The sequence below is a fragment of the Brachycentrus maculatus genome, unplaced genomic scaffold (assembly GCF_059751285.1).
Source record: "Brachycentrus maculatus isolate JH-2025_06_01 unplaced genomic scaffold, ASM5975128v1 h1tg000199l, whole genome shotgun sequence".
NCBI classification, from domain to species: Eukaryota; Metazoa; Arthropoda; class Insecta; order Trichoptera; family Brachycentridae; genus Brachycentrus; species Brachycentrus maculatus.
Window position 1 is genome coordinate 20001 of NW_028280950.1, and position 11950 is coordinate 31950.

General features: G+C 32.9%; 2 protein-coding genes and 1 long non-coding RNA gene across 11 annotated transcripts in view; 2 read left to right on the forward strand and 1 right to left on the reverse strand.

The window, feature by feature from the left end:
* The window catches only part of LOC148307374 (NADPH-dependent 3-demethoxyubiquinone 3-hydroxylase, mitochondrial-like), a 6236-nt gene extending 3348 nt beyond the window's left edge, over positions 1-2888 (forward strand). For 2 of the 4 annotated variants that reach the window (XM_088263364.1, XM_088263365.1), the window contains exons 2-4: positions 1711-1818; positions 1876-2131; positions 2570-2888. In XM_088263364.1, the coding sequence (XP_088119490.1) occupies positions 1969-2131; positions 2570-2847 (441 nt within the window). In that variant the 5' untranslated portion in view covers positions 1711-1818; positions 1876-1968 and the 3' untranslated portion in view covers positions 2848-2888. The remainder of the gene's footprint in view (positions 1-1710; positions 1819-1875; positions 2132-2569) is intronic. The other 2 variants (XM_088263362.1, XM_088263363.1) reach the window with 1 other exon arrangement.
* The window catches only part of LOC148307375 (uncharacterized), an 8243-nt gene extending 881 nt beyond the window's left edge, over positions 1-7362 (reverse strand). The window contains exons 1-8 of one of the 6 annotated variants that reach the window (XM_088263355.1): positions 7276-7362; positions 6906-6991; positions 6549-6754; positions 5750-5992; positions 5487-5651; positions 2957-3157; positions 1550-1657; positions 1044-1253 (exon numbers count right to left, since the gene is read on the reverse strand). In XM_088263355.1, the coding sequence (XP_088119481.1) occupies positions 1044-1253; positions 1550-1657; positions 2957-3157; positions 5487-5651; positions 5750-5992; positions 6549-6753 (1132 nt within the window). In that variant the 5' untranslated portion in view covers position 6754; positions 6906-6991; positions 7276-7362. The remainder of the gene's footprint in view (positions 1-1043; positions 1254-1549; positions 1658-2956; positions 3158-5486; positions 5652-5749; positions 5993-6548; positions 6755-6905; positions 6992-7275) is intronic. The other 5 variants (XM_088263357.1, XM_088263359.1, XM_088263358.1 and 2 more) reach the window with 5 other exon arrangements.
* A 1604-nt stretch (positions 7363-8966) lies between these two features.
* On the forward strand, positions 8967-11486 carry LOC148307376 (uncharacterized). The gene is made up of 2 exons (XR_015837842.1): positions 8967-9834; positions 10048-11486. It is a non-coding gene; the product is annotated as an uncharacterized LOC148307376 (long non-coding RNA).
* Positions 11487-11950: the final 464 nt, after the last annotated feature.

Here is an 11950-nt window from a genome sequence, read left to right on the forward strand (position 1 = left end):
TAGTAAAGAATGTAGGAAGGGGTGGGGGCTTTATTTATATTAAGGGTACCACAAAGTTTTAATTTTTTGTAATGAGTGCAGTACGAGCCAATTAAAACTTGTTCGTTGAGTCATATGCATGTCCTCTATGATTTACTATCGGAGCATTGGGAAGTTGATAAATGTTATTTTTCAAATTTTTACCCTTTCTTAATCTTCCCCTCACAGTGATATGTATTTACTACAACTCGACTTTTAAAATGAGAATATCAATATGAAATATAATTGATACGGGCTCAGAATTTTCGTATTCCTCCTTAATATAATAACGTATTACATGAAAGTATTATAATATAAAGTTATTCATTTGCAGCGACGGAAATAAATAATTTGTGAAAAAATCGGAGATAAAATCACCAATACATAAACATTTCTGTGTGTGCACGCGTGCCGTTGCTTTATGTATACGCGCGTGTCATTGCAAGTTTAGTAGTACTCAGACCATTGTACGTCATGGAGGTCATGTCGCTACGTTAGTTATTGCGGCTACTTGCGATGAATTTTTTTCTTGTTTTCAGATACTTACCAGCACTACTTACAATTCAATTCAACTATGGCCAATAAAAGCAACTTATAGGAATATTCACTTTTTTTTAAACGAGACAATTTACAAATTCAGTGTGAAATTTTTGTTTTAAATATAATAATATTTATGAAATTGTATTTATAAATATTTTTACTACCGAAATTTTCTATTTATTATTGGAAATAATAGCTATGAAAATGTTGCTTAAGATAATTGTTATCAAGTTATAAGTTTAAATCTTAAATTTTGAAATTTAAACTTTAAATGATATTTTTATGCCTGTTTTTTTTTACTTTTGATGTCAGCCATTACTGATTATTTTTCACGTACCACCAACTGTCCACCCGCGTACCACCGGTGGTACGCGTACCACAGGTATGGGAACTGATGCTTTATGCCACAAGTCTGCCCAGGCCTAGTATAGTGGATGTGATACGCATTGTGAGCAAAATTTGAACTTTTTTATGAAAAAACATACTGTGATTACATAGTCGTCCATGCCATCCTGCATTACACCGACAAGTATTGTCAGGACCACATATCCCGTGTCGGCACGCGCGACTGCACGTGGACCTCTGAGGAACTCTACGCCCAATCTCACAGTGGTTTCCTCCTAGGCCGGGAGGACATCGACATTTATTCACACCTTTACATTTTCCACCATTCAGACATGGAATAACACATTTTGCTGAAAACAAACATATTAAATGTTTTAAAGTATTAAATCTAAAGTAGTTTTTATATTTTTAAAGAAAATTAAATAATTTCTTCCTCCGCATTAAAAATCTTCCATATATGTATAAATTTTAATGAACCCTTTATGATATGTTTCGACCATCATTATTCTATTAAAAAATATTATTTATCGTGACAAACATTTGGTTTTGCTCATTCTCAAGTTGAATTAGTTAAACTTTTATAAGCCTGTTTAAGTGGACATTATTATTTATTATATTATTTTCGTAAAAATGGAACACAACTCACAATATTCGCAGTGAAATCCAAAGTAACCTTTTGGGCATTCACAGGTATCTTTTTGAACACATTTGCCTCCATTAACACATTTTTCAGCACAAATTCCTAGAACAGTCCCTATATGTAAAATAATACTTAAAATTGTACTTGAAACAAATATTTTCTTTCAGATTATAAAAATGCTTCAAAACATTAAAGTAAGACGGGGATTGATAGGAAATTATTTGTATAAGCGGAGAAATATTTGCAAGAAGGCATGCAGTTCAACAGATAATAAGGTGTGAGAGTGTGTACTATTTATTTCTGATATTAATTATTGTTATTTTTCAATAAAGCGTGTGATGAAAAAATTAACCTTCTAGTTGGATTCAATTATAAGAGTGGATCATGCGGGAGAGTTAGGAGCAGACAGAATATATGCGGGACAAATGGCTGTCTTGGGAAATACTTCTAGTGGACCTCTCATACAACACATGTGGGAACAAGAAAAGGTTCACCGGGCCAAATTTGAGGAACTCATTAAGAAATATCGAGTGAGACCTACAATCATGACTCCATTTTGGAATATTGCTGGATTTGCTTTGGGAGCAGGTAATGATTTTAATAATAGTGGCCAATTTATATAGCGCCGTTTTCGTGACAATCACCTCAGGAGCGCTTTACAAATTATGTATTTTACAGTTTTACATTTTTGCCATTAGATAGTTCCGCAATACAATGTCTATCGGTAAATGTGAATATGAATATTAAGATTTAATTTGGATACTATGGATAATAAATCCGGAAAAGGTGGGTATTGAATTTAGATTGATACTCCGGATGAATCTCAGATTTTGGGATAAGTTGTTCCACACCACGGGACCTGCAAGTGTGAATTCTATTTTTTGAAATTATTTTTTATTTTAGGATAAAAAAATAAAACAAAATGAAGTCCTGGCCACAGAAACCGTGTATTTTACCCAAGATAATTAATAAAATGTAGGTTGTAATATTTTGATTATCAATAGTTTGAAATTATATTTTTTCCAGGTTCTGCATTGTTAGGAGAAAAGGCAGCAATGGCTTGCACAGTAGCAGTAGAAACGGTTATTGTAGACCATTATAATGACCAACTGAGAACATTAATGAAGGAACCAGATGCGAATAAAGAATTATTGGAAACAATCACTAGATTTCGGGATGAAGAACAAGAACACCACGATACAGGGATAGATCATGGTGCAGAACAAGCGCCATTCTATAAAGCGTTCTCTAAACTTGTTGAAATAGGATGCAAAGGAGCTATTGCCATTTCAAAACAAATTTAATAAGAGCCAATTAAAAATAAAATTATATTTGTAACAGTTAACTAGTTGTTTGTTTACATTGCTGATACCATACTGAGTAAAATGACTGACTAAATGATAAGATAATAACCTCCTTCGCAGTGCCTCCCCTGGTAACCCGTGGGGCAGCTGCAAATGCCTGGGGCAGTACAGTTTCCCCCGTTCATGCACTGCGGATAACACAAGGCAGTCTTGCAGTACTGTCCCATGTATCCCTCGGGGCATTGACAGATCTTTTCGTGGTTACACCAACCTTCGTTGGCACACTTTTTATCGCATTCAGGATCTGGACCTTTAAAATGAAACACAACATAGAATAGGCCTTCAATTTTTTTTTATAATCTATGATATAAAAATCAAGCTTACAAATTTGAGCGCAACTTAAGCATATTACTAAATTACAAAATTATATCATTTAAATAATATGGTTGCCACAAATCGAAAGCATTATTATTACAGTACTGACAGATAATGGAAAATCCACCACAATATTTATGAATGAAAAGTAAAAGCTGTTTTATAAAAATATTGTAATTAGTCAACACTTAAATGAAAAATGAAGCATAAGGGTTATTACTTTTTATTTTATTTTATTTAGTGATTCATTGCTCCAGAGTGCTGATCATGATAATGTTTTTACTATTTTTTATTTCATTGTTTGTGTGTATGTATATTTTAAAAGTACATAATACATTCATCCTCAAGTTTCATCATAAAAACAAACTGTTAGACATTAATGAAAAAAATCACCTCTAAAATGGAATAATGAAGAACACTTGTAAAATATACTAAATTCACTATTTTTTTAAAGTTTCTATATTATAGCAACAGTTGTCTGACAGAGCCGCGCCCACCAAGCATAATATTTCTGTATATTTTCTTTTGAACACATAAATGATATACAGTCAAACTTTCATATAAAGTTAATAAATCACACCAAAAAAGTACATTGTATAGAAAATTTATAATGTAAAATATATTAAATTTTAGAAGTAAATATAATTAAATATATAAGAAAATATTTTAATATATATTAAACTGCTCGTTAAAATATTTTCTGGTTTGTATATTTTTTGTATATTTCAATAATTTCTTCAAGTAAACAACACTGACAATCAAAATGTGTATGAAAGGTATGCATCAGGACTTTGGAAATTTCTGAAATAATAATGCACAGCTGTTTGTAAATATGTACAAAGTTTCTGGGTTAAAAATGTTTATTGGTTTTTGCTGTCGTATTGGACACTAAATATTTCATTAGATGCTTTTAAAGGTGAAATTATTAATCATAACTTGGATAAAAGATTGAAAAATAAAAAAAACAGTTTTTGATTTATAGAAAACAAAATACATGGTAAATATCCTTGAAGTTCTGTCAAAATTGAATTTTATTATTATTGGGAGACCTTCTACATAGAAGTTAGTTTGATGTATAGAAGTTTAACTGTATTTTGTATTTACTAGTGTTGGAAATGCCGTGGTGCGATGCGGTTGTATTGATTCATCAAATTTTCTTGAGAAAATATGATAAAGGAACTCACAAATAATTTATTTTATGTACCTATTAATGACACTAAATAAATAAAATAAAAACTATTTTGTACACTAAAGAGAAGTTAATAGATGAAATATCTTACAATTTATTTTAAATAACATGCTCTGGGCATTGATCTGTAAAAAAACTGGTAATTAAATTTTTGCTCCAATCGCTATTTAGAACTATCAAAAAACTATAATATGCTAACTATAAGCGCCCTTGAGGTATTATTTTACGAAAATGGCGCTATATAAGTTATCCAAATTTATTATTATTATTATTATAATTAAGAAACAAGAGTTCCGAATTGATTCCCATATAAAATTATCTGCAACATTGACTTACCCCTCCAGCTATAGACGATGTACCATCTTGGGAGATTTGCTCATTAAGCATCGAATTTACCTTTTAATTTAAGAACATATGAAAACAAATTATGTATAGAAATTCTAAAGCAATTTATAATAAATAAGAAAGTGTATAGGTCTTGAAGATTTAATTTTAATATGAGTAATAAAATTAAATGAAAGATACATACCATTTTTAATTAAATAAAAATTCTATAGAAAAAAAAACTAAGCAAATATGTACTATGCAGCAAAAATATATAAAAAGCATGCAGCGTTATCTTTAGGATGTATGCAAGAAAAAAATATCATTGTTTTAATTAATTATAATAAAATATAATATTACATGCAGGAGGATTATCACTGTCAGAAATGACTACATAGATATTTTCTTATCAAATTTAGGAGAGGGTAATATTCGAGAATGAATTTCTTTATTGAAAAATAATTGTAAAGACTTAATCATATAACCACTCAATAGAAGAGCACAAGATCCCACAAGTCAAGGAGTGCGTATAGTATGAAATATATGCACTATTTTAGAGATAGTTGTATTAGATTGTATAACTTTCGAATTACGAGTGTAAGATATTGGATCAACTTCGGTTTAGTCAATTAGGCTTTTAGATCAGACCTCTCCTGGGTCTAGAGATCACCAGTTTCGGGTCACAACAAACAAGATACGCAAGTTCTTGCATACATCCTGAAGCGTTAAAAATGCGTTGGCGATACGATACCTGCTTTTGCTAAATACACACCTCTCTGGGCACACTCCTTCTTTAAGCTTAATCGAAGAGGGGTACCCTTAAGTAATACCCCTTTTCCTGTTTGAATTACAAGACCAATCTCAAATGTTCCAATTCCACTACTATTACCTGAACATGGTAGCCAAACACTGAATTCTGCAGAAGGAGATATTTGCATGTAAGTATAATAAATCTGTATGATTCAGATTCAACCTATTCTTATTCATCAAAACATTGTTTTCTTTTCATAATACCTCTTGGTTTTCTCGGAACTCTGCCCTTCGTTTTGATGGAGATTACTGGTGGTTTCAGTATCATTGGATCTGATGAATTCAATGTATCGAAGTGGTAATAGTATCTTTTGTTTCCTGCTTTCCAAGTAAAATTCACATATTCTACTTCAGATGGTATTACTGGTAAAGTCTGAGAAAATTTTGGATCCAATATGTAAGAAAGAACTCTCCCATTTACAATTGCAAATATTTCCATGGAAAATCCTTAAAGAAAACATATCAAAGTCATTAAAATGTTTTATTTTGAGAAACAAAAAGACTTTGTTTTTTGATCCGCTCACATTTTTATTAACCAACTAGTTTCGGCAACAACCTGTTGCCCTCTTCAGGGTTTAATTTATGACTTAGTCATAAATTAAATATAAGTCATAAATTAAACCCTGAAGTATACATAAGTCATAAATTAAACCCTGAAGAGGGTTGTTGCCGAAACTAGTTGGTTAATAAAAATGTGAGTGGATCAAAAAACAAAGTATTTTTATTTCTCAAAATAATATATCAATATGATCCACAAAGTTAATGCTTTCAATATTCAAAACATCATATAAATGTACTATTAAAATTATCATGGCCATTTAAACAGCTGATGGTGTCTTTCTGGGTTATTCTGCCGCTCGTTCTTGGTACTCGTCAACAAAATATTATGGTAGGTTTTTGATAGACAAAATTCTTACTTATAAAGGGTAATGATTATGACTAAGCGAAGAATATCACTCTGCACAATAACTACTATCAATTTGATAAATATTCATTCACTAACCACTGAACATTTTTACTTGCTGTTCATCGATCCAAAGTGAGAGATCTCCTCCATTTCTCTCCATACTCTTGGAGTCACTTCTTCGATGAGCTTTGAGGTCATTTCTCGCTGAAGAATTTATAATACATGCCAAAAATATAACTGCTATATATATTTTGTTCAATATGTGACTTTGTGTCTGTGTATCAGGGTGATGGGTATTCATACTGTAAAAATATAGAATTAAGTATTTTAATATTTTTAAGAGCATTTCACATTAGCCATTAAAATTTGAAATTTTTTCGATGGCGACCATCTTTGTCCCATCCGATGGCGGTAGAACCTTTATTTAATTTTAAATAAGTGACAAAGACAAACCTGCTAGAATTGTATGGAAGCAAAAATACGAAAATACTTCACTACGAAGCTTTACTAAATCATCATAGCTTAATAAGCAACTTATCCTGAAATAAATTAAATATAATTAATAAATCACACACTGCACTGGTGGAAGATTGCTTAATTCCGTTCGTGGTCGAAATAAAATATGATTAACCGTGCGACCTGAACCAAACAATGTATATCGCGGAAAAAATATAGCAATACATAATAATATTATTTATATAAAATAGCCAGACGACCGTTAGCGTTTAGATATATTGTGAGTGCCCATTGCATTTGTTTTAAAATAAAGGTTTTTTTAGTATTATATATTTATAATTAATGTATAATGTAACAAAACAACTACCCCGGTAAGTTACGCACACATAAAAAACCAGTTGTCCGCGAAAAAAGTTTATAAATAAAAAGTGTGACAGCAACGGAAAGATGACAGAACCGTCATAGAAAAAATCTGAGTGAATTAACCTTGCCATTATCATAAAATTCAAACAAATAAAATAATATGCCTACTTAATTTTAACCCTGGCTCTGAATAGAAAAAAATGTAAACGTAGATGCGGCTGTTTAGACAGGTTAACAACACGCTGATTATTTGGGATTACTATTTGGACATAGAGAAGGGGTTTGATCGATAATTTCGGAGGGAAATCATCCTGACGGCTACGTTCTGGAGAGATAATGGGAAGGGAAATCGCCATTGATCGTTCTCGCGGGGCGGCGAATACGAATTTCGGGAACTCGATTATCCGCGGAAAAGGAAGCCTCGTGTACCGTGTTACCCCGCTTTGTATATTAATATCGCGCTTGTTAAGATCTAATCTGAATGAATTTAATCTTTGTTTATTTGAGCCCGGAGGAAGTATGCATCGAATTAAATACAATTACAATCAAGATAAAGGTAAAAGGGGGAAGGATAATTAAAACTTGAATGTTTCATGTACCTGGTTTAATAGATTAAGTAGACATATTATTAAAATGACTTACCCTAGATTACAACACTTAGAAAATAGCTTATACTAAACGAAAGGTCCTCAACACAGTCCAAAGTTCACTTTCCTAGCTCATGTCTTGTTCACAGATTCACTTAACGAAACACCGTAACGAAGATTGAGGTTGATCCATAGTTATGAGCCATGAACGGCTCCGGGGTTGTGGAATCCCGTTGGGCGTGACGGCCACAGGTTGTAGGCTGGGCGGTCTTCGAGGGGCAGGAATCTGGTGTTCCTGGAGGGGCAGGAATCTAGTGTTCCAGGGTGGACGGCGGACGTCCTAGATGAGCAGTTCCTTCGCTGTTGGAAAGAATCTGGCGTTCCTCGATGTGAAGGATGAGGGATGAGGCATCTTCGCGGCTGGAAGATGGCCTTGTAGCGCTGGCTACATCGTGTCTTGGAGAAATGAACACTATTCACTTCACACGATTTCTCCTCGCGGCTGAGCACTTAGCTGATGAAGTGCCGAGTTTGGGCTCGGGTCGAGCGCGACGGCGTGCGCGTACGACCTGCGCGGTCGGGGATTTTTCGTCGACTCTCGTTGCGGCGTCTTCAGCTCGCGTGCTACCCCTACTGTTGCTAGAGCAAGAGGGTCGTACTACCCCTCTCGCTTACTCCTTACCCTAGTTAATTTAAGAAGAATCTTATCGTAGCTTACTTACTAAAAGCTTAAACCCATATCTGCTCCCTAGGTGGAGCATATGGTGTCCACAACTACTAGTTAATAGTAACCGAGTTATAGACTTACATATAATTAAAAGTTAACAAAACTAATTATAATATGACTTATTATTAACTAACTGATTCTTAATTAAACTGATTATAATAACTAGATTAACTTATAATTATTACATAAAATAATCTATTAATAGAGACTCTTTTCAGAGTAGTGGTTGACGCGTTTGTCAACCACTCGAAGTTCAGGTTCGATTCCTGGCAAGGTTGTTTAATATATATTTTTTTTTGTTTATTTATACATCCATATGTATTGCCAGTACATATGGGAGTACCTTATGGACATGTACAAGGAAAGATGGCGGAAATTAGACAAGGTAGTGTGGCGTTCTATCCTCTCTCTGCCTTCCACTCCCGAGAGGCGGCGAGAGGGTAGTTACAAAGGGCGGCTTAATATTTATGATCGTAGCTTTGGGTCCGTGGGTCAGCCCGTTTTTAACGACCCTAGACGCGGACGACGAAATGCATTATTGCTAACGGCCGAAAATTCCCTAATTGCCGGTCTTACCCATCGTAAAAATTGATGGTCTGTTATCATTGTTCCGAAGAAAAATTCTTTTACAGTACGAAATAGTAAAATATATTTTTCTAAAGAAAGGTTAGGCTTTGAAGAAACCCGCCGTCGTTTTATTTTATTTTATTTTTGTCTGATAACGAACAAATGATCTGCGCGCCTAGAAGTGAAAATTTTTAAAAGAAAGAAAAACGATTTTTAATGTAATATTTTAAACACCCAGATTATGCAATATATCAAGGTCTTCCAGTTCCAGTAAAAAATATTTAATTAACCAGTTACGGTCGCTCTGTAACCCACTTGAAATAATTTATAAATCCAATCCAGTATCGTTAGGTTTAACGAAAACTATGTTTCTTGATTTTTCTTTCAAGTACATGTAAATTACAGGTGCCGTGGCATAGTTGAGTTGAGATGCTCGAGATGATTCCTACCAATTGCAACATGAATTCAAGAATAAAATATTTTCAGTTGGCCTGAATGTTTGTGATGTACTTTTTTTAAGATCTACATTCCCTATACTTATTACCTTATTTGCAGACAGTCCTCCAAAAGCAGAGATTTTGCAATTTATGCCAAGTAGTCTGGGGCCTAATAAATATTCACTTGAAATGTATTTTTTTTTACAACCACCAAATTTGGCAAAGAACATTTCAACATTCCTTAGGTAAACAATTTTATCAGTGTTTAAAAACCAGTTTTAGACATATATTTTCATTTCATTAGATAAATAACACTTAAAAAAGAGATATTTTTATTAATGTTATATTTCTCGATACTCTTTTAGTAGAGAATTCTAAATTCATTGCATCTACTGTAGATGCAATGAATTTAGAACTGTAACAGCTACTATAACTATGTCTTTTCCTTGCATAAGCAGACAGAGAGGATGGAAAACCGCACGCAGTTGTCCCGACATTCTCAATTCCACAACTTCATACACGCCCTCCTGTTACCAAAACATTCCATATGGGCAAATTTCAGGCTAATTGATTTAGTCATGTCAGGTCATATTTGTTCTATTATTTTATTCAAATTTATTTTAGTCATTCTAGTACCTCCAGATATACACCTAAAGACACGAAAACCATCGCACTTAACAGTTACTGCAACCCTTGACTTTGCTGAACCGCTCTTGTAAGAAATTGTTTTTCTATAAATTTTTCTTTTGTACGTCGCATTAAGGATATTATCGGTTATCTTTCTACAAAATTCAAATTTTTCAATATTACATCAGTCTTGTTTTACTGGCGTTAAAGTAAACATCACATAAAAATCATGGGAAGATATAAGCAAAATAGTGACGCGATCAAATGGAATATTATCACACTGTGGAAGGAAAACATTTCAAAACATGAATTTTCTCGTTGAGTTGGGTGCTCTTAATATACTGTGAGGAGTCTGATATTTTTTTTCAAGAAAATGAATCTGTAGACCGGAAAAAAAGGAAGCGGTAGAAGATGTGTGACTTCTAGAGAGGACCGTATGAAAAAAAAACGGTTATGGAAAATGGTTTTTTTAACGACACCCAAAATACACAACAAGGTGCAATCTGCTAGCACTTCAAAACTTTCTGTGAAAACCGTGTCCAGAAGATTCTTAATAGAAAAATGTAAATCGCTCAGTTAAATTGGATGAAAGAACAAAAAAATTGCACCTTGGAGGATTGGTAGAAGGTCATACTCTCCGAAGAATCGAAGTTTAATTTATTTGACCCATATGGAAGAAAGCTATTGCGCCGAAAATCTGGGGAAGGATTTCTTGCGAAGTGCATCTCTCGAAGCAAGCATTCACCCTACGTCATGATATGAGGGTGTATGACAGCTCACGGTTTGGGTCCGCTGCACTTCGTGGAGGGTACAATGAAAGCCATCCAATACATTCCATTCCAGCAATTGAGGACATTAGTCAACATACTGCCGATCCTATATTCCAAGGCAATTCTGCACCCTACCTTAGTAGGGCCCGTACTGTGGGTAAACATCTGTTTTTTTTTAAATTATATTTTCTTTTGTGATGTATAATTTATTGTTGTTCTTATAAATAACTGAATTCAAGAATTTTTCCGGAGTTAAATCGCTTATTTGGCCCGGGAACACTCCCGATCTGAACCCAATAGAAAATTTATGTGCCAAAATTTATGAACCAAAAACTTGCAAAAAAGGCAAATAATATCCACGAATAAAAAAAAAATTTGGAGTTTGAAAAAATGTTTTTTTTTCAGAAATTTTAAATTCACTGTATGCTTCCATAAATAAAATAATTTTAATGATTACTAAAATAAGGGTGTAATGACAAAATATTATATTATTTAAAACCTAATATACTTGTTTTATTTAAAATTTAGAAATATTAACCATTTATCAAAACATAAACAGTAAAAAAATAATATCATTCAATAATAATTTCAAAGACACTATACCCCAAATCAACCATTATGCGGCCGAGGGTCAGGTAATCTGCTACCTGAAATATAAAATTGATTTTTATTTACAACTCTAAGAATAAAATCTTATTTATACCAGAAAGTAAAGAATATTCATCAGAAATATTAATTAATTGAAAAAGAACGATTTTTACATAAGTTTGATTAATTATAGCCAATTTTATAATTTTTAGCGCGTGCGGTGATTTTTGTATCCGTAGCTGGATTTAGTAAAAAAAATATATATGGTAAATCTATTCAAAAAGCACGCTTAAAATCACTATTTATAAAAAACTATAGAAATATTTCAAAACGTTAACAAATCATGTCTACCTTTGAAAACAGTGAAAGGATGTAA